The following is a 24,322-nucleotide window of genomic DNA, read 5'->3' on the forward strand; positions in this document are numbered from 1 at the left end:
AATTTAGTTTAGTCCGTCCTCATTTTGTTTGCTTAATTTTGCTAGGGTTTAAAAAAAAGAAGAAAAAAAATCCAGTCTGGTAGGTGGCGCCAATTAAAAAGCAGAAGAAGATATGTATGGTCAAAGAATTTCTAATATATATCCGTAGATGGGCTTTGGTATGGTGGTGACGATAGTTATCTTCATACATCCAGTCATTACAAATTTGTTTTTAAATTAAATTAAAAAAAATAAATCCATGTAGTCATCCAGCCGCTAGGGAGACCAAGAGCGGAAAATGTTGCCAAAATGTCGTTGACTGTCGTGCTTAGTTTTGTTGTTGTGCTGCTGGCTTCCGCCCATGGGTGTATTGCTTCCGCTTCGTACAGCGAGGAGCTAGCTAGCTAACTTATATCAGATGTGCTGCTAAACCTTTTTTTTTTTTTTTTATGTTATAGGCACTTACTTTTAGTTATTGTCCAGGCTTTTCTAAAACCGGTATGTTGAAAACAAGCTTAAATAACATGGTTGTTTAAAGTCAATTCGTTTAGGAGCATCCTTTAAAGTAGCTATGTTAGCATTAGCTAACGTTACATTGATATTTAGCTAACCAGTTTGTACTGGCCTGCTGGGGTTGAAGCTTTTATGAATAGTCACTGAAAATAGAATTGAACATGCTTTTCAGTTAGGTTGCTACTGTGTCTATTCCCTCCAAGCATTGCAGAGCGAAATGAGGCTCCCGAAGCCATGTTATATTAACGCTAACATTTAATCAAATGGAACTTGTCTCTGTGTCTGCAGGATACAGAGGCACTACTGACAGGCAGCAATGTCGCTGTATGATGATCTCGGTGTAGGTGCCAGTGACACCAAGACCGAAGGCTGGTCCAAGAACTTCAAGCTGCTGCAGTCCCAGCTGAAGGTGAAGAAGGCGGCTCTTACCCAGGCCAAGGTAGGTACATGCAATGCAAGTAACGTTACTGTAGCTACGCAGGTGAAATACGTGGACGTATGGCACGTAATGAAGGATAACCAAATCTGTCATAGTGAGGATACTTCATCATGGTTTTCCCTGCCATTATAAGGTTTAGGTGTAAGACCCGAGCCGTTTTGGCAGCACCTAATCCCACTGAATGTACCTAAAAGACTTTTCTCAGATCTAATGATTGTAGTTGGACTTCTTTAGCAAGTTTTGTCTTTAAGATTTTTGAGTGTTCTATATTTATTATGTGCTCTAGCTTTTCCAACATTTCAGACACATATATGATGATAATAATGCTACAAAGTGATTTGAAAAGGAGACTCAAAACTACCACAAAGGGACACAAACCGACTCCAAAGAGACACCAAATGACCACAGAGACCCAAAAGAATTCCAAATAGGACAAAGAGACACAACACAAAGAAACTCACAAAATGTATGGGGAAATTGCTTTTTTTATTGAAAAATGTAACATTTTCTTCAGGAAGGACCCCTAAACCCCCCGCCAAATATGCGCACCTACATCTTCCACAAACCTAGAGAATACACTGTTTACTGATACTGGTGAATTGCATATACAGTAGATATAATAAGCCACATAGAATAACAGGTAACCACGCAAATGAAAAAAGTGACAGTGAGGTCACACCAAATTGACATGATAATGTCCATATGTGCTCTACATTAAAATGGAAATGTATTCAGAATGCCAAACAATTACAAGGGAACATATGTACATGTATGTGTGTAATTTGTACATATATATGTAATCTGTACAAGGGTACATCTTAAATTATTTTTGTGTGTGTGTAGACCCAGCGGATGAAGCAGACCACTGTCTTGGCTCCAGTTATTGATCTAAAGCGAGGAGGCTCCAGTGAGGAGAGACAGATCATAGACACTCCTCCACATGCTGCCGCTGGACTTAAGGTCTGTCTTACCCAGTGAACCTTGTCATCATTGTTTATGAAATGTTTATAAGTGTTTTTAAATTTTAAATTCAAGATACTTGATTGTCTTCTCTTGATTGATTTCATTTTGTCTTGATTTTAGCCAAAGATGCAGAGAGAAAATGTTAGTACCTAATGTTAATAGTATGGTACAGAGACGTGTGTGGGGTTGTGATGCTGCTGTACAAAGACTCGACCTTATCTCCTGAAAATAAATGTAAATATCCTGATTAGATGAGCACGATATGAGGAAAATATGCGATAATGTTGTTGAAGATTGCGCAAATGATATTTCTTGCGATAAATAAACAGATATTTAAGTGTAGTCTGTTCAGCTGGTGTCAGTATTCTGATGAAATACGTTACTAAAACAAACACAAAGCAGTCATCCCCAACATTCTTTTATTGAACACATTTAACATTGAATTGAATATAAAAAGGCAGCACTAAAAAAAGAACGAGTTGTATTTGAAAGTGCAGTTTTCTACTGATATTTTCTTTTTACTAACACAAAAAACCTGAGTGTCTTTCGCCATGTGTCGCAGCCTTTTGCAATGTGTTTACTGCGCCAGTTCATATTGCAATGACGATAAAAGAACGATATATTGCGCAGCCCTAATCCTGATTAAAATAACTGAACAGTTGCATCTATGGACACCAACTCTATCTCATTCTCACGTTTCGGATTGGTCTGTGTTGATGTGTGCTTCAGGACGCCGTGCCCAGTGGTTTCTCCGCCGGCGATGTGCTGATCCCGTTGGCAGACGAGTACGATCCAATGTTCCCCAACGACTACGAGAAGGTGGTGAAGCGACACCGAGAGGAACGACAGCGACAGAGGGAGCAGGAGCGGCTGAAGGAGATTGATGACCGAGAGAAGTACTGCCACGATGGTTTACTCAAATCACTTGTTCCCGACTTAATTCTATTCAGGCTCCTCCGGGATGTTGATGCATCTTTAACTATGTACCGGTACTTGTAGCTAGGGATGGGCAATGTATCGATATTATATCGGCATCGATATATGAGGCTAGATATGGTCTTACATTTTGGATATCGTGATATTGTATCAGTGTTGTCTTTTCCTGGTTTTAAAGGCTGCATTACAGTAAATTTATGCCATTTTCTGAACTTACCAGACTTACTAGCTGTTCTATTATTTGCCTTTACCCAATTAGTCATTGTATCCACATTATTGGTGATTATCAAAACTCTCATTGTGTTAAAGCATCTATAGTCAACCCTACAATATCGCCGCAATATCGACATTGATGTATTTTGTCAAAAATATCGCTAGATTCGATTTTTTTTTTTTCAATCGCCCAGCTCTACTTGTAGCCATAACATGGGACCAAACCCAGTTAAGGGCATTAGTAATTTGTTATGTAGTAGTAATTTGTGAAAAAATAAAGAGAGAGAGACTAAGTAAAGGAACTCCCGTTTGAATCTTGAACTGGGTGTGTTGCAGGAAGAGGAAAGACAGGCACGACGGCGGAGCTCCAAGCGGTTTCTCTCGTTTCCCCGCAGCAGAGGGCGAGTCAGATGAGGAGGAGGACTACGAGACAGAGAGGAGGAAACGAAGTGAGTATTTTACCGCACTTAGCTTGCATATGACCTTTAGAATTATTCAATTTTTTTTATTTATCATTCAGAATCTTTCGATCCGGTGCCAATTTCGATACCTCAGTTTCGATACCGATTCCTAACGATACTCCATTTCAACATCAACAATACATTAAACACAAAGTTTTTATTTTCCACCTTAATTGTGAATCAAAACAGTTATCAAAATTAAAAAAATTCTGGTAAAACTGCTCACTCAGAGTAACATTAATAAAAGTGCCTTGCCTTGCAAGCTCAGCCTGTCTGTCAGTCATCAGGGCAGAGAAACCACCGTTGTGGCTTTTGGCTCGCCATTAATATCATATCGCAGCAAACGCTGTCCGCGTGAAGTTTTAAAAAACTGTAACCACACTTGAAACCAACCGTGACTCTCTGTGACTTCAACAAAACTGCAGACAGTTTACTGTGTGTGTGTGTGTGTGTGTGTGTGTGTGTGTGTGTGTGTGTGTGTGTGTGTGTGTGTGTGTGTGTGTGTGTGTGTGTGTGTGTGTGTGTGTGTGTGTGTGTGTGTGTGTGTGTGTGTGTGTGTGTGTGTGTGTGTGTGTGTGTGTGTGTGGGGTCGGAGCTCTGCTCTGTGTCAATATGCAGAGAGGACAGATAAGCTTGCGCTCAGACGCTTTTGGAACCGAAATTTGGCACCGAAAGATAAAGAATTTTTCGATACTCATAGGACTGGAGTATTTTTTTCGATACCATAAAAGTATCGACGTTCGGTACCCAGCCCTAGCGCTGTAGGCCAACCTTGCCAAGATGATTTAGTCGTCATCCGACTTAAAACCAGAGTCTCTCCAGATGAGTTTGGTCCACTTTAAGGAAAGGAAATCAGTTTAAAGGTCCCATGACATGGTGCTCTTTGGATGCTTTTATATAGACCTTAGTGGTCCCCTAATACTGTATCTGAAGTCTCTTTTCTATAGACCTTAGTGATCCCCTAATACTGTATCTGAAGTCTCTTTTATATAGACCTTAGTGGTCCCCTAATACTGTATCTGAAGTCTCTTTTATATAGACCTTAGTGGTCCCCTAATACTGTATCTGAAGTCTCTTTTATATAGGCCTTAGTGGTCCCCTAATACTGTATCTGAAGTCTGTTTTATATAGACCTTAGTGGTCCCCTAATACTGTATCTGACGTCTCTTTTATATAGACCTTAGTGGTCCCCTAATACTGTATCTGAAGTCTCTTTTATATAGACCTTAGTGGTCCCCTAATACTGTATCTGAAGTCTCTTTTATATAGACCTTAGTGGTCCCCTAATACTGTATCTGAAGTCTCTTTTATATAGACCTTAGTGGTCCCCTAATACTGTATCTGAAGTCTCTTTCCCGAAATTCAGCCTTGGTGCAGAATTACAGCCACTAGAGCCAGTCCTACAATGAGCTTTCCTTAGTATGTGCCATTTCTGTGTCTGTAGCTATTGAGGAGGAGAGAGGGGGGGGCAAGGTGGAGGGTGGGGGTGTGGCCTTGACCAACTGCCACTTTGCTCGTTTGAAAGCCATAATGTCTCTCTCTCATGGGTGGGCCAAATTCTCTGGGTGGGCAAAGCAGAGAAAGGGGAGGTAACCTTGCTCCTTATGACCTCATAAGGAGAAGATTCCAGATCGGCCCATCTGAGCTTTCATTTTCTCAAAGGCAGAGCAGGATACCCAGGGCTCGGTTTACACCTATCACCATTTCTAGCCACTGGGGGACCATAGGCAGGCTGGGGGAACTCATATTAATGTTAAAAAAATCTCAAAGTGAAATTTTCATGCCATGGGACCTTTTTTTTTTAAGAATTTCCCTCTCAAACACCTTCCTCGCAGATTCTCTGTTCCAAGCTAAAACATGCTTTTCTTTGGTTACAGGTTGAGAGTAGACGTATAAGTAAATGTATGAATCATTTTAGCATTGACGAATAACATAATACTGTGGAAACATAGCAGTGCAATGTCTGATTAAAATACATTAAATGTAGCAGCTGTGTATCACAGTCATCTTGTTTCTTTAATTCTCTAACATGATGGCTCTCCTGTCTCTCTCTCGCTCTCTCCCGCAGCCATGGGTGGAGCGGCTATCGCCCCTCCTTCTTCACTTGTGGACAAGGATGGTAAGTCTTACGATCCATCAGGTGGTGATGACTTTACACCGCTGACTAACTTTAGGAAACACTAATTATAGAATAGGAATAACCGTCTGCTTCATAGTATTCCTGTATGAAACCAATACATTAAAAATACTAAAGTCTACAGCAGAGGGCAGCATTGTATACATCCCTTGAGTTTGACGTGTCTTTAAACACTGGAACGAAATCACAAAGAAAGAATAACAAAGGCAGGGTGACTTTATTTTTTTATTTTATTTTTTTTCTTCTTCAGTATCATCATTATTTCTTCACAGAGCTGCTGTGATGGTACAGTAATTAAACAATAACAAGTCTAAAATATGAATTGTATTATGGCTGACAACAGTATGTATGAAACAGAACTGAAACTGAAAATCTGGTTGTGCTTCAAAGTGCTGCACTACATGATGTTAGTGGTTTTGCCTTTCGGTGTGTGTTTAGGCTCATACTCCTATGAGGATGAAGGCCGTCCTGCCAGAGGGTCGAAGGCCGCCATCCCTCCACCTATGTACGAGGACTCGGAGAGGCCGCGCTCACCGCCTGGACCAACCAGCTCCTTCCTGGCTAACATGGGGTGGGTGGGACACACGCACACTGAAATGCAATTTTTTTGCTGTGCATCATTAACATCACTTAACTGAAACATGACTTAATTTGAATTAATATCGAAAGACTTTTTTTTTTTTATATAATTGAAAGGCTTTAGATTTGTTGTGATCAGCACATTCACTGTGAAAGAGCGTCGCTATGATTCAAACATGCAAATCTGAGACGGTAAATGACAATGTGAAGGAGCAGCTTTGACATTACAACAAATCACCCTTTTTAAAGCCACTCACCTTTCGCCGTTTTGAAACCAAAAGAGGTGACCTACGTGAATCGTGTAGATTCGATGAGAAAATGTTTAAGGGGGGGGGGGACTCTATGGAGCTATACCCCTCAAAATCCACTTTTCTCATGATATCATTTTTTTTGTCTAGTAATTTGAATGTTGCATTCGAAAGGGGAGGCAAAGAAAATACACACTGCTGGGTGTTAGATTTTTTTAAAGTCGCTTTTTTGTTCTAAAAAGCCTTTTTAAAATGTCAATGACGTCATACACATATACGGCCAGAGATACTGCTTTACGGGAAGCTCTGAGTCGCTTCCCTTTTTCTCTCGAGGCATCGACAACACAGCTGACAGGTTAGGCTCTCCCTGTTAATACACATGCTAGAAAGAGGTTCGCTAATGTTTTAAATACCACGCCGAAATATTCACTCTGACATTCTGGCTCTGCTTCGGATGCCGTCGAGCTGGCTCTCCGATCGTAATCAGACCTTCACTGACCAATCAGCATTCATTAGCAGAATGCTAGCGTGTTATGGGCTACAACGACTCACCCTGTAAGAAATCAAAAGGACATAAGTACTCATTCATTCAACTTTCGGCCTATAACCCATGTTGAACTTGCAAAAACTACAATCAAATCTGAGGTTTCTCAACGACAATCAGGCGAAAGAGCCACATTTAGCCATCTAGCTCCATAGAGTCCCATTCATTTTGCACTGGACTGCGATCACCCCCAGTGGAACTCGGGTGGAACTGCAACCAAATTCGGTACAATGGGGCTGAATAGGGAGTAGACCGGCTTTGCTAAGACTATTTTAGAAAAATTTATTAATTAAAAAGTCCACATGGGATTTGTTTTAATGCGATGGATTTAACCAATCATTGAACTTCCACCAACCAATGAAACGAGTTCCACCAACCAATGAAACGAGTTCTAGCCAATCAGATGCAAAGTAGGGCGGGTCTTTGCTGAAATGTCAGAGTGCGGTGCCGGTTTGGTCTCCGTGGTAACGTGGCTAAAAAACATGGAGGCAAAGTTTATCAAACTTGGAGCATGTAGATACAGGCAGCTTTAGTTGAGAAAGGAGTTAAAATAAATGGCGCTGGGCATGAATAGAGGACAAGAGGAAAAGGGTGGAGACGGGAAGCCGTTTAGCACTTGGTGCCTCAAACTGAGGGAGCCGGGTGCTTCTGGAGCGCATGTTCAAGAAGGACACTGGACGTCGTCAGTGGTAAGAAAGGGCTTGCTAGTCATTAGATGCTAGCTAGTCACAAAGCTTTGGGCCGTGCACTCTGTCATACGAGTACGTTACCGACAACGACCGCTACCGTTAAGACAGCGACTGCGCCTTTACTGACCGACCGTGATACAAACAATACGTGTGTGCACGTTCGTAGCGGAACATGATTTGTAAAAGCTATCTGAAGCCCAAACTGCCTTGATAAAGCTGTCTGTTTGGAATTAGCATGGCATGTATTTAAACATAACGGCCTTGTCCCAGAGTTTAAATTAGAGCTGGGCAATATATCGATATTATATCAATATCGTTATATGAGACTGGATATCGTCTTAGATTTTGGATATCGTAATATTGTGATATGACATAAGTGTTGTCTTTTCCTGGTTTTAATGGCTGTATTACAGTAGAGTGATGAGATTGTTTGAATTTACCGGACTGTTCTAGCTTTGCTATTATTTGCCTTAATCCACTTTGTTATTATAAAACACATTAATGATGATTATTTGTCAAAAATATCATTGAGTAAATATTTTTTTGTAAGCACCAATTGTCAACCCTACAATATCGCCGCAATATCGAGGTATTTGGTCAACAATATCGTGATATTAGATTTTTTCCATATCGCCCAGCTCTAGTCTATATGTCTAGCTATATGAAAAGATAAACAATGTGACGTTTTTAATAAATGTAAATAAAGCAGCTAATATCAACATGGACAAAATCATGAATGTACTAATTCACTTTTTGGGTGATGACCTGGCCAAAGTAGTAAAGTTTAATTTTCACAATGATTCCTTGTAGGATTATGATATTATTGCAATATGTAAATCCACATTGACTCTTAATTTAACATATGGTTGGAAGAAGTAAAAATTGATCCAAAATGTTTTAGTTTTAAAAGATTATGACTTTTATTATTGTATAATGTCAGAAGGACTGTAACTGTTTTGCCAGTCAAATTAACTTTAATAAGTGCATATTGAAATATTACACTGTTGGTTGGCAAAAAATGCATCTCAAAATGCATCAGATTGATGCTTTAAAATATGGAATATTTTAAATTTTAATATCCTTCTCACCTTTTTCACCCCTGAACTGTTTTCATGCCTGAACAGAGGTACGGTGGCCCATAAGATTATGCAGAAGTACGGCTTCAAAGAAGGCCAGGGCCTGGGGAAGCACGAGCAGGGCCTCAGCACGGCGCTGTCAGTGGAGAAGACGAGCAAGAGAGGTGGAAAGATCATCATAGGCGACGCTGCAGAGAAACGTAAGTACTACCTTTTTGTGCGTTTTTTGCTGCCAACAATCTCCTCAGTGCTATACTGTATATGCCACTGTGTTTTTCCATGTCCACTTTTACTTTCCTTCAAGTCCTTTTTACCTGTCAACTGCGTTAGCTGACCTTTGCTTGTTGTTTGTTGTGTAGTCTCAGTCTGTGTCTAACCTGTGTTGACTTTTAGTTGCCACAGGAGAGTTGGTGTCACATTTAAGAGTTTGTTTCACATTTGATCTTTCCATGTGTATTTCTGCTCTACACTCATTACTGACCGTCATGGTGTTTAATTCCAGGAGAAGGCAGATGTTTTACTATGACTGCGTGCGCACGTCTTTGAACTTTTTTGTGTGTGTGTGTGTGTGTGTGTGTGTGTGTGTGTGTGTGTGTGTGTGTGTGTGTGTGTGTGTGTGTGTGTGTGTGTGTGTGTGTGTGTCTGTGTGTGTGTGTGTGTGTGTGTGTGTGTGTGTGTGTGTGTGTGTGTGTGTGTCTGTCTGTCTGTCTGACTGACTGAGCAGCAGGATCCAGCCAGGCAGGTGCTGCTGAGACTTCAGCCGGAGGCTCTGCAGGTTGGCATTCACTCCCATTTGCTCTCTCTCCCCCATTGGGTAATGTCCTGTTTTTTTCTTTTTACAAGTGTGTGTTTGTATGCAGTCCTGAGTTTTATCCATGTATATGTTGATGTGTTTTCATGCACAGTCACCAAATTCAAAGCAGCAATGCTTTATGTCTGTTAAAAGTTGAGTGGTTCCAACCTTGCAGTGCAATAGGAGTTATGTGTTGAGATATGACAATATGGCAATGAATACAATAGTTTGGCATGGTTTTCTGCTGGATGTGCGTGACAGTAGCAATGGCCACACTTAATGTGGGCTAACACTGCAGTCTTCGCACATTTCTTAACTTTACTTTGAATCTTGTCTTTGTTTACCAGATAACAAGTCATTTTACCTCTAATGCATGTTGTTTGTTGTCAGCCCAAAATGAGTTATAAATGGCCCTTATACAGCTGTGCTCCTAATTGGGACTTGCCTGTGCTAACCCTAACCCCTGGACAATGATTCAATTAAGCTAAATCCACAATACATGTTGATTATAGTGTAAGGAATAGTTCAACAATTTAAGAAAAAGAAACCTATTTGCTTTCTGCCCGGAGAGTTTGATGAGAAGATCGATACCATACCATGAGAGTATTACCGATCTTCCCATGTAATTGGAATAAGCGTAGTTCCCAGACTGTCAAACGTTTTTAATCTGAAGATTAGAAGTCAGTGTGTTTCTGTTAGAGATATAAAATCTAGAGAATAGGCAGTTTCTCAGCTGCACAGACTGTGACATCAGAGGTAGAATTTGAAATCAATTCAGTTTTATTTATAGTGTCAAATCACAACAGAAGTTATTTCAGGACACAGTAGGTCTAGACCATACTCTGTAATTTGCAAAGATCCAACAATCCCCCAAGTGCAAGCATTTGGTGCGACAGCGGCGAGGTAAGACGGAAACCTCGGACAGACCCTGGCTCTTAATAGGGTGCCTGCTGCTTCCGACTGGGACACAGATACACAGAAATATGATTCATATTAATTATAGCAGTTAGTATGATGAACATTGGCAATTAAAGAAACCATAAACTTAAAGGGGTGATAGAATGATTTATATAGGGTATTTCACACTGTTCCTTTAGGTCTCCTAATAGGGTATGTAACATTGGTTGGGCTGAATATGGCCCAAATGATTTTCTGGGGGCCATTAATTACCGTGTGAATATGGCCCTATTTTGAACAAGAGCTTTTCTTCCAAATATGGTATGCTCATGAATATTTAGATGAGCTGCGCGCTGATTGGTTGAGTGACACACACACACACACACACACACACACACACACACACACACACACACACACACACTGTCTGTTACATGCCCAGACATGCCCGGGCGCGAGCCGGCTGCAGGCTGTAGAGACAAAATGTTTCGACATAACTAACTAGTATAGTTATAATGTTACCCTTGGGACATAAAAAAACCTCTACCAAAGAATCACAACTCACCTTGTAGCTAGTTTAGTGGTTAGTTATTTAGTGGTAAAATAGCAGATGAACAATGTATACAATTTCAGAGATCTGCGTGACCCAGATTCAGACGACTAGCTGACCTCAGGTCAGTTGTGTAGCCTATGTAAATGTTGGGGCATGACAAAGTGAGAGACTAGAGCCAGATGAGGAGGAGTTGAGAAGTTGACGTAAACTTTTAGCTTTGTTGAGATTCGCCCGTTTTCAGCAGCAGTTTCAAATTGTGAGGGTGTTAAGGCTGAGCAATTTTATCGATTCTGCGATATAAATTGATATTTTTTCCCCCAAGAAAGTATTGATTTTTATGCCGCGAGTATCGATACATAAGTCTCATTCAAATCCCCCGTGTTTACCCCCGTTCACGTTGCAGCAAGAGCGATTTGGTCAGCCAGCCGCTAGTGTCGCTGTAGAGCAGCCAACGTCAACTGGCGGCCCTCCGCCAAAGCTTTTAGTCTGGCCCCCAGAATAATCATGAATTCACAAAATGTAAAGAGGAAAAAATGCGTTCTGTTATTTATCATTTCAAGCATTTAGAGCAAAAACCCAGCCCCCTGTATTTACATCTCTGTTCACATGCCGGGATTCTGTAGCCTACAGCGATGCCCGAGCTCCACACACGGCTGAGCCGAGATGTGTGTGCATTAAAACACACACACAGCTGAGCGTGTGTGTGTGTGTGTGTGTGTGTGTGTGTGTGTGTGTGTGTGTGTGTGTGTGTGTGTGTGTGTGTGTGTGTGTGTGTGTGTGTGTGTGTGTTAAAGGTTAAAACACGCAGCACCTGAGAGCCAGTTATCATTAAAGAGTTTCCATGTTTTTTAGGAGTTTGCTCACACTAATACATGTTAAAAAATAGTAGCATTAATTCAGTAAGAAAGTGAAAATTTCGAACAAGAATAGGCGTATTAGGTATAAATTAATTTTATTTTCTTTATTTGAAAGTCCGGCCGCCAGAGTGCTTAGAAAAATTCTGAAAAAAATGTAGTTTATGATCCCTTCTGTAGACTCTCTGTCCAGTCAGAGACATATATTGTGTAATTGACCGTTCGCTAAAGCCACGCCCCCTAGTTACTGTTACTACGCCCGTCAAACAATTGAGAACCAGACACATAGCCATGGCTGGGTTGAGCTCCATACCTGTTGGTATAAGTGATTGGTTTTGGAGTAATGCAGCAGACATATCCTCCAGGGCACGACAGAAAGGGCTGCAATATGCAGTGGAGGGATATGTTCAATAACCTCAACCTCTTGCTAAATTATCTGTGTCGATAGCAACATGTGCTTGACAGGCTAACAGCCGGTCTCACGGCAGTTCGTGTAAATGTCCACGTTATTCTTAATCTATTGATACGTGTTCACGGAGACTTTATTCTCGTTTTTACGTGTAAATGTAACGTTATTTTCTCGGGGAAAGGATGCCGGGAGGCAGCCGAAAAGGTCGCTCCATAAGCCGGGAGGCGCCCGCGAGGCGGCTCGCTGGTGACCCGCTGGATGAGGCGGCCGAAAAGGACGCTCCATAAGCCGGGAAGCGCCCGCGAGGCGGCCCGCTGGGGACGCGCCACAATAACGGGATGGCGGAGGTTTGGTTTAGGAATAAACTTACGGGGAAAGGGCGCCTTAAACGCCGGGAGATGTGCGGCGGATTTTCGGCTTTTTATATTACTCCCTACCATTTTTCGTGCTGTGGCCACAAAATACGCTTCACATTTACACGAACTGCCATGAGTTAGCTCGCTAGCTTTACTTACCTTGGAGCAGACATATGTAGCTAGCTATGCTTATTAATCTTCGAGGCATTTAGCTGTGAGTGAGGTCTCCCACATTGCTTAATCCATTGTCGGCATCTTTCCGCTTGGGTCTTGGGCTTTGGAAAGGTGAAAAAAAACGTCCCCTCCCTCTAAACTTTTGGGGTACCTGGTGTCAGACTTGTAGGTGCAATAGGCGCATCGTTTCACCATCTTGCTGAAATCGCAATGTTTGACGGGGGTCCTTCTCCTTAGTTACAGTTGCTGAGCTAGGATTGGACGAGGACCGTTCGAGGGCGGGGTTTTGCGAATGGTCAATTGATGTTTTCACTTCAATTAATTAAATCCAAGTAAATGGAACACTCACAAGATGTCACCAAAATCACTCGGTCCCCTTTAAATCTTTCAGAAAATGATGTAAGTGTATCGAATCGTATCGTTGGCTGAATATCATGATATATATCGTATCGTGAGCTGAATATCGTGTATCGTATAGTGAGATTAGTGTATCGCTACAGCCCTAGAGGGTGTCAGTGGGATTTTGAGGTTCTTATGTATGTCCTATTTACCCACCAAACTGTCGTTTTTCAACTATGACAGGGTAAAATCGGTTTTGCATTCTATCACCCCTTTAAGGAAAACTTGCGATAAAATCGGTTAACAAGATGTGTGTGTTTTTGATTTTTATTTTTTTAAGGCCTTGAAATGAAAACGGTGGACTTTATCCTTTGCTTCTTTCTGGCTGCATGGTTTGCTTTTGCCCACTAGAGGTCATTGTTTCATCATTAGTCATCACTGCTCGTTCTCCATTCAGCAAGACATTTATCCCTCTGCTGCTTTGTCAGATTTCCAGGAATACGAAGAATGGTACTGCACTTGCCGTGTTTCCTCAGCTGCATGTCTAACACAATAAAAGCAGCGCTTTACAATATATGACAAAAACAGCTAGGCTTGACAGAATAAAACAGCCGTGCTCAGCAAACACAGAACAGTTTCTGTCAAAAGCTTTTAAACAAAAGATTTGCCGAATTGTGTTCATTTATCACGTGTCTTGAATCATCGAATCAAGCTCAATGCAATACGATAACACTTACTGTTAGAAACCTTCAGTTGCTCCATCCAGCTCACCAGCAGTCTGTGAATATTCTTTTGAGGAGAATTTAAAAAAAAAATGACCTTTGTCTCTGTTTCCATCTAACCAGCGGACTCATCCAAGAAGTCGGACGCCAACCCGCTCACAGAAATCCTCAAAAACCCGACCAAAGTGGTCCTGCTGAGGGTGTGTGTGTGTTTGTATTAATGCTGTTTGGTCAATATCATGCAAAATAGTTATTTACAGTGTGTGTAAACAATGAGTCTTGGCCTTATGTTTGACCTAGAGATGCATCCCGAACGCAAGCATCGGGGGTTTGCTGGGATCCTAAAGAGTCTGTTTTGGTGTTGAGAGAAAAGACTCATTTACTGCAAGTTTAATGTATTAAGCTTTAGACATTTTTAAGTTACTCTGTTCACTTAGTTATTTTTGTATACAAAAAAACAAAACAGCGTGCAGCTCTGAGCAAATACAAGTATTGGATTTGGACTTGTGATCGGCAGATATTCAATATCATCAAAACAAGATCGGGGGGCCAAAAAAGTTGATCTGGACATCCCTTGTTTGACCAAATTTCAGAAGTCCACATTGTCAAGTGCAATCCAATTCTGGATTAAGTCAGATGTCAGAAAATGGAGACAATACAATACAAGAGCTTCTAGTGCAGTTTGAGCGCAGAATTGCCAGTGGTTAAATTTTTTGCTCTTCTATTGTTCAGTCCCTCCAGAAAAACGTGATTATGTGATCGCATAATTCAATGCATAATCAGCCAAAGTCCACATATTGATGCGGGGGCCGCATTCTTTTCAAATACGCTGCATAAATTGCCGATTTCCGCGCAAAATCTGCGGGGCTTCTTAGCAGAAACTTGAAAAATGTTGCGTTTACTTCACACAAGAGCAGCCATTTTCCCCTGTTGCCATGGGAATGTTACGAAGTGACGAAGTGACGTAATGACGCGACGTGAACATCATCAAAAAGCAGGGTGTTGTGGAATCACTTTTTTCTCTCTTTTTCATCAAAACGCAGTTTGTAAGTTCCTGCAATTTTTGCAAGTTCCCGCAATTTCATCGCATAAAATTGCATAAATATCCCGCATATTCCATCGCATTTTTTAAGAAAACGTGCCGCGTAATCAAGGATTTTTGCCCGCAACAATCACAAAAAAAACTGATTGTCCCATGCAAGTAGGCCTGATGTCTGTCTGTTTCGTAGAACATGGTGGGCCGAGGAGAGGTGGACGAAGACTTGGAGGGAGAGACAAAAGAAGAGTGCGAGAAATATGGCAAAGTAGTTAAATGTGTCATTTTTGAGGTAAGAGAAGAGAATTACAAAGTTTGAAGTGAATGCATTGATCAAACAGGACAATCACAACAACAACAAAAAACACTTTGCTTCTCAGATTGCAGTTGTGCCAGATGATGAAGCTGTTAGGATATTTCTGGAGTTTGAGAGGGTGGAGTCAGCCATCAAAGGTCAGTATTTTCTTGTTGTGTCATATGAATAGGAATGAGGACTCTGGTCACAGGTCCACTTATTTGACTTATTTTTTTGAAGCCTGGCATGGCACATTTATCTCTAAAAGAACACCTGCATCAGGGCATGTTACCTTAAAATGGGTTACATGTACCAGGAGCTCCAGAAGCTAAACAAAACCCTTTGTTGACGCTCCAAATTTGCACTCACATTTATTGTCAGTAGGGCTGGGTATCGTTAAATTTTTTCCAATACCGTGACTTTTGATACTGGTTCCAATTTGTTTATCTAAAAAAGAAATTACAACTTACACCTTACGGCACAAATCTTTTTATTTATTGTTCAGCTCCTACTACGTGAGCCCCGTCTCTCTCTCTCTCTGTGTAACGTAGAGCTATTCCTGCCTGCCTCTACGACGTTTAACGTTATGACAGCCAATCACAAACATTAGATCTTGGTAGAAGCATGCTGCGTGCTTATTGGCTCGCTGACGCTGTTGAGATTTACTCCTTAGGTATTGAAATTTGGCATTGAATAATGAGGCATTTTTCGATACTCGATACTAAGTAGGCAATTCTGTCGGTGCCTAAAAAGTAGTGAATTTGTTACCCAGCCCTACTTGTCAGTGACAACTTCCTCACTGAAATTCATCACCTTCCACGTTTCCATTGTGATTTTGCTGTCAGCGGGTCGTTCCCATACGTAAGCAGCTGTTTTCTTTTTTGGCGGGCGATCCACTTTACGTAACTGCATCACTTTCTTGTATAACTGCTCTATTAATGTGGGTGAAAGTGTGTCCCATTCTAAATGGGTTGGCCCAGATCAGAAACAAGGTGAGACTCCCTGCGGTGTTACATCATGTGTGGCCCAGCAACCCTGGCGTCTCCCTGCGTCAGCGGCAGAACCGCGCTTATATCACAGCTCTCAGAAAGCAGGACAGGCGCTCTAAGAACCATTCAGAGTGCCTCAGTCTTAAAGTGTTACACTGCCTGGTCTCATTTTTTTTATAGACGATGATAAAATATTTTATTGCTCCCTGGAGGGGAAAGTCTCTTATCTTTCCTCAATAAAGGAGGTCAGAGGTCATGGTCACACAGTAACAGGTTGGAGATGACCAGGATGATCATATTTAGTGTCTGGCTCAAGGACCAAGACACAAGAGTTTAAACCTTTCACTTCATCAAGTTCTTTTTACTATGATGATTTCAGGGTAGGAACACTGATGGCTTCAGGGTAACATATTCAACATTTTGGCAAATATGCTTATTCGCTTTCTTGCTGAGAGTTAGATGAGAACGTTGGCACCACTTTCATGTCTATCTTTTAAATACAAAGTTATAGCCAAAAGCTTAGCTAGCACAAAGACGGGAGGTGTGTCTGAATTTGGATACTACCGTGAGTACAGTTATTTGTGGTATACTGTGTACACTACAGTATGTGTTCACCAGTGTAGTGTGTATAATTGTATCAGGGTAGTGTTTCAAATTGTGCATGGCTGTGATGCACTGACCAGAAATGACTCTTAATGGTAAATTGCAGCCAGGTGGAGTATTACCGCCACCTATTGTCGCCCGACAAAATATATTACCGTCTTGTGGATCTAACTACAATACAGTGCTACTTATTGGAAAAAAAACACACGTATGAATTTGTATAGTATAGTTTTCACTGTTTCAAACGCAACCCTTGCTGCTGCCTCGCCTACCATATTCACGAGTACGTTGTCCCGTGGTTTCGCTCTATAGCACAGATGGCGGCAGTTGTGGGCGAGTAGCGTCCAGGGTTCCACACTTTATGACCATTTTGAGTGCATGGCATTTGGCCTTACTATGTCAGTAGGAACGCACAATGTGCTCAAAAGAGCAAGTGTAAGAACAGAAGTGCGCAATTTTAGACGGTGTGGGATTGTGGGAAATGGCTACTGTATGCCCATTTAACCCTTGTGTTGACTTCGGGTCAAATTGACCCATTTTCATTTTGTTTTACATCAGAAAATATGGGACGTAGAAATGAGCGCTGAAAATGTAAAGAAAAGAAAATTTTACAATTTAAAAACGCTGGAAAAAGCAAAAACGAAATGTGAAAAAAATGCATCAAAAGGTTGACGGGAAGACAACACCAGGGTTAAAGCTGTTGCACATATGCACCGTTATGTCTGATTTGCTTAATGTAACAAAATGCAAGTTGTGGGTTTATCGGGGTTTTGTGCTGAACTATTTCTTGACCGGGTGCATTGACTTAGAGTCACCGCCGGTTTCCCAAGAAAGCAAAAAAGCATTTCCCCAAAATGGGTCAAAGTATCTGTTGTGGATTTCTTTTATATGGCAATACTGATCCTGTTGTTGAAAGGTTTTTTTCGGTGTACTTTGGTACGGTCTGACCATAACTGTCTCTCTCCTCTGCAGCCGTAGTGGATCTGAACGGACGTTATTTTGGGGGGCGAGTCGTCAAGGCCTGCTTCTACAATCTAGACAAGTTTCGTGTTTTGAACCTGGGCGAGCAGGTCTGATGTCGCTCTGGGTATGGACGGATACTCTGGGCATACATCTCCTCACTTGTACATAGACTTTTTTTTATATTTCCTGAACAGCAGCGAAGTGTCTGTATGTAGTGCTGAGTCTTTTTTTCCTGTCATTAAAAATACCTTAAGTCAAGATTAAATAAATGGTATGAACTATGTCTACTTTACTGTTTCTTTGTGTTATTATTCCATGTAAATATGTATATAAGTAAGTTTTTTGTTGTTTTCTAAGATTAGCATTTTGATCATTTATTAGTCAGTTTAGCTAACCTCTGAAATTCACTATTAGGAATCAGCCTAGTCATGGTGACTGGGCTACAGTTGGTTTATACTTTCAAATATGAAATATTTCATCCTGGTATCAACAATCACATCCTGCTGCCAACACCCAAGAAGCCTAGTTTCCTTCTCTGAATTCTGTTTTACATAAAGCCAGTTCCACAGTAGTGCTAACACATCTCCAGGGCCTGGTACTCTTAACTTAGCCCTGATGGATTATGGGAAGGGGACTGGGACGGTGAACACAGCCCTAGCCTCATTCTGAATTATGTAAGTGCGCCAAAAGGCCCCTGGAGGTGCCAGAGAAAAGCGTCAGGAAGGATCCCAACGGAGAAGGTTTAATTCATGTCCGGGAAACGGGCTGGATAGAAAAACAGAAAGTAGTTAAATCATTAAAAAGTGTAGCACTACAGCAGCAGTGTGTACAGTAGTTGATGTGGGTAAATGTACTGGAGCGTAATCACATTAAACTACTACTGTAGCTGTGGTTGTCTACACTAACGAACTGGGGCCTGTTGGTTAGAAGTCCATTAAGTAGTATGTCATAAAACATTTCAATACAAAGAAAAAATGTCATAAAAATGTTTATGGCTAAAAGTCATGAAATGGTGGTGGTATAGTATGTCATAAACAACATTAAAATGTCATATGCCATTAAAAGACAGTCAGCATGTGCTTAAAAGGAACAGAATAGTTCTCTGTAATAAAAAAGTCGTAGAATTAGTGAAGTATGTCATGAATAAGTCGAAAAAGAGATAAAAAAAAAAAAAAGCCATGGTATAGTATGACGAAGAAAGTGATAAAAAAGCCATAGTATAATAAGTCGAAAAAAGGGATAAAAAAAGCCATAGTATGTCGAATAAAGTGATAAAAAAGCCCTAGTATAGTATGTCGAAAAAAGGGATAAAAAAGCCATAGTATAGTATATTGAAAAAAGCCATAGTATAGTATGTCAAAAAAAGCCATAGTATAGTATGTTGAATAAAGTGATAAAAAAGCCATAGTATAGTATGTTGAAAAAAGGGATAAAAAAGCCATAGTATAGTATGTTGAATAAAGGGAATAAAAAAGCCATAGTATAGTATGTCGAATAAAGGGATAAAAAGCCATAGTATAGTATGTCGAATAAAGGGATAAAAAGCCATAGTATAGTATGTCGAATAAAGGGATAAAAAAGCCATAGTATAGTATGTTGAAAAAAGCCATAGTGTAGTATGTCGAAAAAAGCCATAGTATGTCGACAAAAAAAAGCCATAGTATAGTATGTCGAAAAAAGGGATAAAAAAGCCATAGTATAGTATGTTGAATAAGGAATAAAAAAAGCCATAGTATAGTATGTCGAATAAAGGGATAAAAAAAGCCATAGTATAGTATGTCGAATAAAGGGATAAAAAAGCCATAGTATAGTATGTCGAATAAAGTGATAAAAAAGCCATAGTGTAGTATGTCAAAAAAAGGGATAAAAAAGCCATTATATAGTATGTCGAAAAAAGGGATAAAAAAGCCATAGTATAGTATGTCGAATGAAGTGATAAAAAAGCCATAATATAGTATGTCGAAAAAAGCCATAGTATAGTATGTTGAAAAAAGGGATAAAAAAGCCATAATATAGTATGTCGAAAAAAGCCATAGTATAGTATGTCGAAAAAAGCCATAGTGTAGTATGTTGACAAATAAAGCCATAGTATAGTATGTCGAATAAAGTGATAAAAAAGCCATAATATAGTATGTCGAAAAAAGGGATAAAAAAGCCATAGTATAGTATGTTAAAAAAAGCCATAGTATAGTATGTCGAAAAAAGGGATAAAAAAGCCATAGTATAGTATGTCGAATAAAGTGATAAAAAAGCCATAGTATAGTATGTTGAAAAAAAGCCATAGTATAGTATGTCGAAAAAAGTCATAGTATAGTATGTCGAAAAAAGGGATAAAAAAGCCATAGTATAGTATGTCGAAAAAAGCCATAGTGTAGTATGTCGACAAAAAAAGCCATAGTATAGTATGTCGAAAAAAGTGATAGAAAAGCCATAATATACTAAGTCGAATAAAGTGATAAAAAAGCCATAGTATAGTATGTCGAAAAAAGTCAAAGTATAGTATGTTGAAAAAAGGGATAAAAAAGCCATAGTATAGTATGTTGAAAAAAGCCATAGTATAGTATGTCGAATAAAGGGATAAAAAAGCCATAGTATAGTATGTTAAAAAAAGCCATAGTATAGTAGGTTAAAAAAAGCCATAGTATAGTATGTTGAAAAAAGCCATAGTGTAGTATGTCAAAAAAAGGGATAAAAAAGCCATAATATAGTATGTCGAAAAAAGGGACAAAAAGCCATAGTATGTCGGAAAAAGGGATAAAAAAGCCATAATATAGTATATTGAATAAATTGATAAAAAAGCCACAGTATAGTATGTCGAAAAAAGGGATAAAAAAGCCATAGTATGTCGAAAAAAGGGATAAAAAGCCATAGTATAGTATGTCGAAAAAAGGGATAAAAACGCCATAGTATAGTATGTCGAAAAAAGGGATAAAAAAGCCATAGTATAGTATGTCGAAAAAAGCCATAGTATAGTATGTCGAAAAAAGTGATAAAAAAGCCTTAGTATAGTATGTTGAAAAAAGCCATAGTATAGTATGTCGAAAAAAGCCATAGTATAGTATGTCGAAAAAAGTGGTAAAAAAGCCATAGTATAGTATGTTGAATAAGGGAATAAAAAAAGCCATAGTATAGTATGTCGAATAAAGGGATAAAAAAGCCATAGTATAGTATGTTAAAAAAAGCCATAGTATAGTATGTCGAAAAAAGTCATAGTATAGTATGTCGAAAAAGGGATAAAAAGCCATAGTATAGTATGTCGAATAAAGTGATAAAAAAGCCATAGTATAGTATGTTAAAAAAGCCATAGTATAGTATGTCGAAAAAAGGGATAAAAAAAGCCATAGTATAGTATGTCGAAAAAAGGGATAAAAAAGCCATAGTATAGTATGTTAAAAAAAGCCATAGTATAGTATGTCGAAAAAAGGGATAAAAAAGCCATAGTATAGTATGTCGAAAAAAGGGATAAAAAAGCCATAGTATAGTATGTTGAAAAAAGCCATAGTGTAGTATGTCGAAAAAAGCCATAGTATAGTATGTCGACAAAAAAAGCCTTAGTATAGTATGTCGAATAAAGTGGTAAAAAAGCCATAATATAGTATGTCGAAAAAAGTCATAGTATAGTATGTCGAAAAAAGTGATAAAAAAGCCATAGTATAGTATGTTGAATAGAGGGATAAAAAAGCCATAGTATAGTAAGTCGAATGAAGTGATAAAAAAGCCATAGTATAGTATCTCGGAAAAAGGGATAGAAAAGCCATAATATAGTAAGTCGAATAAAGTGATAAAAAAGCCATAGTATATTATGTCGAAAAAAGGGATAAAAAAGCCATAGTATAGTATGTCGAAAAAAGGGATAAAAAAGCCATAGTATAGTATGTCGACAAAAAAAAGCCATAGTATAGTATGTCGAATAAAGTGATAAAAAGCCATAATATAGTATGTCGAAAAAAAGCCATAGTATAGTATGTCGAAAAAAGGGATAAAAAAAGCCATAGTATAGTATGTCGACAAAAAAAGCCATAGTATAGTATGTCGAATAAAGTGATAAAAAAGCCATAATATAGTATGTCGAAAAAAGCCATAGTATAGTATGTCGAAAAAAGGGATAAAAAAGCCATAGTATAGTATGTCGACAAAAAAAGCCATAGTATAGTATGTCGAATAAAGTGATAAAAAAGCCATAGTATAGTATGTCGAAAAAAGTGGTAAAAAAGCCATAGTATAGTATGTTTAATAAAATGATAAAAAAGCCATAGTATAGTATGTCGAAAAAAGGGATAAAAAAGCCATAGTATAGTATGTCGACAAAAAAAGCCATAGTATAATATGTCGACAAAGTCATAGTATAGTATGTCGAAAAAAGGGATAAAAAAGCCATAGTATTTTGAATAAGGGAATAAAAAAGCCATAGTATGTCGAAAAAAGGGATAAAAAAGCCATAGTATAGTATGTCGACAAAAAAAGCCATAGTATAATATGTCGACAAAGTCATAGTATAGTATGTCGAAAAAAGGGATAAAAAAGCCATAGTATAGTATGTTGAATAAAGGAATAAAAAAGCCATAGTATAGTATGTCGAATAAAGGGATAAAAAAGCCATAGTATAGTAGGTCAACAAAAAAAGCCATAGTATAATATGTCGAAAAAAGTCATAGTATAGTATATCGAAAAAAAGGATAAAAAGCCATAGTATAGTATGCCAAAAAAAGCAATAGTATGGTATGTCGAAAAAAGCCATAGTATGTCGAAAAAAGTGATAAAAAAGCCATAGTATAGTATGTTGAAAAAAGCCATAGTATAGTATGTCGAAAAAAGCAATAGTATAGTATGTCGAATAAAAGTGATAAAAAAGCCATAGTATAGTATGTCGAATAAAGGGATAAAAAAAGCCATAGTATAGTATGTCGAATAAAGTGATAAAAAAACCACAGTATAGTATGTCGAAAAAAGCCATAGTATGGTATGTCGAAAAAAGCCATAGTATGTCGAAAAAAGTGATAAAAAAGCCATAGTATAGTATGTCGAATAAAGTGATAAAAAAGCCATAGTATAGTATGTCGAAAAAAGTCGTATGTCGAATAAAGGGATAAAAAGCCATAGTATAGTATGTCGAAAAAAGGGATAAAAAAGCCATAGTATAGTATGTCGAATTAAGTGATGAAAAAGCCATAGTATAGTATGTCGAACAAAGTGATAAAAAAGCTATAGAATAATATGACGAATAAAGTGATAAAATAAAGCCATAGTATAGTATGTCGAATAAAGGGATAGAAAAGCCATAATATAGTATGTCGAAAAAAGTGATAAAAAAGCCATAGTATAGTTTGTCGAATAAAGTGATAAAAAAGCCATAGTATAGTATGTTGAAAAAAGCCATAGTATAGTATGTCGAAAAAAGGGATAAAAAGCCATAGTATAGTATGTCGAAAAAAGTGATAAAAAAGTCATAGCATAGTATGTCGAAAAAAGCCATAGTATAGTATGTTGAAAAAAGTGATAAAAAAGCCATAGTATAGTATGACGAATAAAGTGATAAAAAAAGCCATAGTATAGTAAGTCGAAAAAAGCCATAGTATAATATGTCGACAAAGTCATAGTATAGTATGTCGAAAAAAGGGATAAAAAAGCCAGAGTATAGTATGTTGAATAAGGGAATAAAAAAGCCATAGTATAGTATGTCGAATAAAGGGATAAAAAAGCCATAGTATAGTATGTCGAAAAAAGGGATAAAAAAGCCATAGTATAGTATGTTGAATAAGGGAATAAAAAAGCCATAGTATAGTATGTCGAATAAAGGGATAAAAAAAGCCATAGTATAGTATGTCGAATAAAGGGATAAAAAAGCCATAGTGTAGTATGTCAAAAAAAGGGATAAAAAAGCCATAATATAGTATGTCGAAAAAGGGATAAAAAAGCCATAGTATAGTATGTCGAAAAAAGCCATAGTATGTCGACAAAAAAAGCCATAGTATAGTATGTCGAATGAAGTGATAAAAAAGCCATAATATAGTATGTCGAAAAAAGCCATAGTATAGTATGTTGAAAAAAGGGATAAAAAAGCCATAATATAGTATGTCGAAAAAAGCCATAGTATAGTATGTCGAAAAAAGCCATAGTGTAGTATGTTGACAAAAAAAGCCATAGTATAGTATGTCGAATAAAGTGATAAAAAAGCCATAATATAGTATGTCGAAAAAAGGGATAAAAAAGCCATAGTATAGTATGTTAAAAAAAGCCATAGTATAGTATGTCGAAAAAAGTCATAGTATAGTATGTCGAAAAAAGCCATAGTATGTCGACAAAAAAAGCCATAGTATAGTATGTCGAATGAAGTGATAAAAAAAACATAATATAGTATGTCGAAAAAAGCCATAGTATAGTAGGTCGGAAAAAGGGATAAAAAAAAGCCATAATATAGTATATTGAATAAATTGATAAAAAAGCCATAGTATAGTATGTCGAAAAAAGGGATAAAAAAGCCATAGTATAGTATGTTGAAAAAAAGCCATAGTATAGTATGTCGAAAAAAGGGATAAAAAAGCCATAGTATAGTATGTCAACA

General features: G+C 38.5%; 1 protein-coding gene across 2 annotated transcripts; it reads left to right on the forward strand.

The window, feature by feature from the left end:
• The first annotated feature begins 297 nt into the window (after positions 1-297).
• On the forward strand, positions 298-18,052 carry rbm17 (RNA binding motif protein 17). 2 transcript variants are annotated; one of them, XM_028571037.1, is made up of 13 exons: positions 298-477; positions 781-931; positions 1,775-1,891; positions 2,624-2,790; positions 3,380-3,492; positions 5,573-5,623; positions 6,080-6,212; positions 8,826-8,977; positions 9,502-9,591; positions 13,998-14,074; positions 15,104-15,202; positions 15,291-15,363; positions 17,770-18,052. In XM_028571037.1, the coding sequence occupies exons 2-13, from the start codon at positions 809-811 to the stop codon at positions 17,871-17,873; spliced, it is 1,299 nt and encodes a 432-aa protein (XP_028426838.1). In that variant the 5' UTR covers positions 298-477; positions 781-808; the 3' UTR covers positions 17,874-18,052. The 2 variants fall into 2 exon arrangements, with proteins under 2 accessions (XP_028426838.1, XP_028426839.1); XM_028571038.1 differs by having other exon boundaries at positions 299-477; positions 9,502-9,552.
• The last annotated feature ends 6,270 nt before the right edge of the window (positions 18,053-24,322 follow it).

The sequence above is a fragment of the Perca flavescens genome, chromosome 23 (genome assembly GCF_004354835.1).
Source record: "Perca flavescens isolate YP-PL-M2 chromosome 23, PFLA_1.0, whole genome shotgun sequence".
NCBI lineage: Eukaryota > Metazoa > Chordata > Actinopteri > Perciformes > Percidae > Perca > Perca flavescens.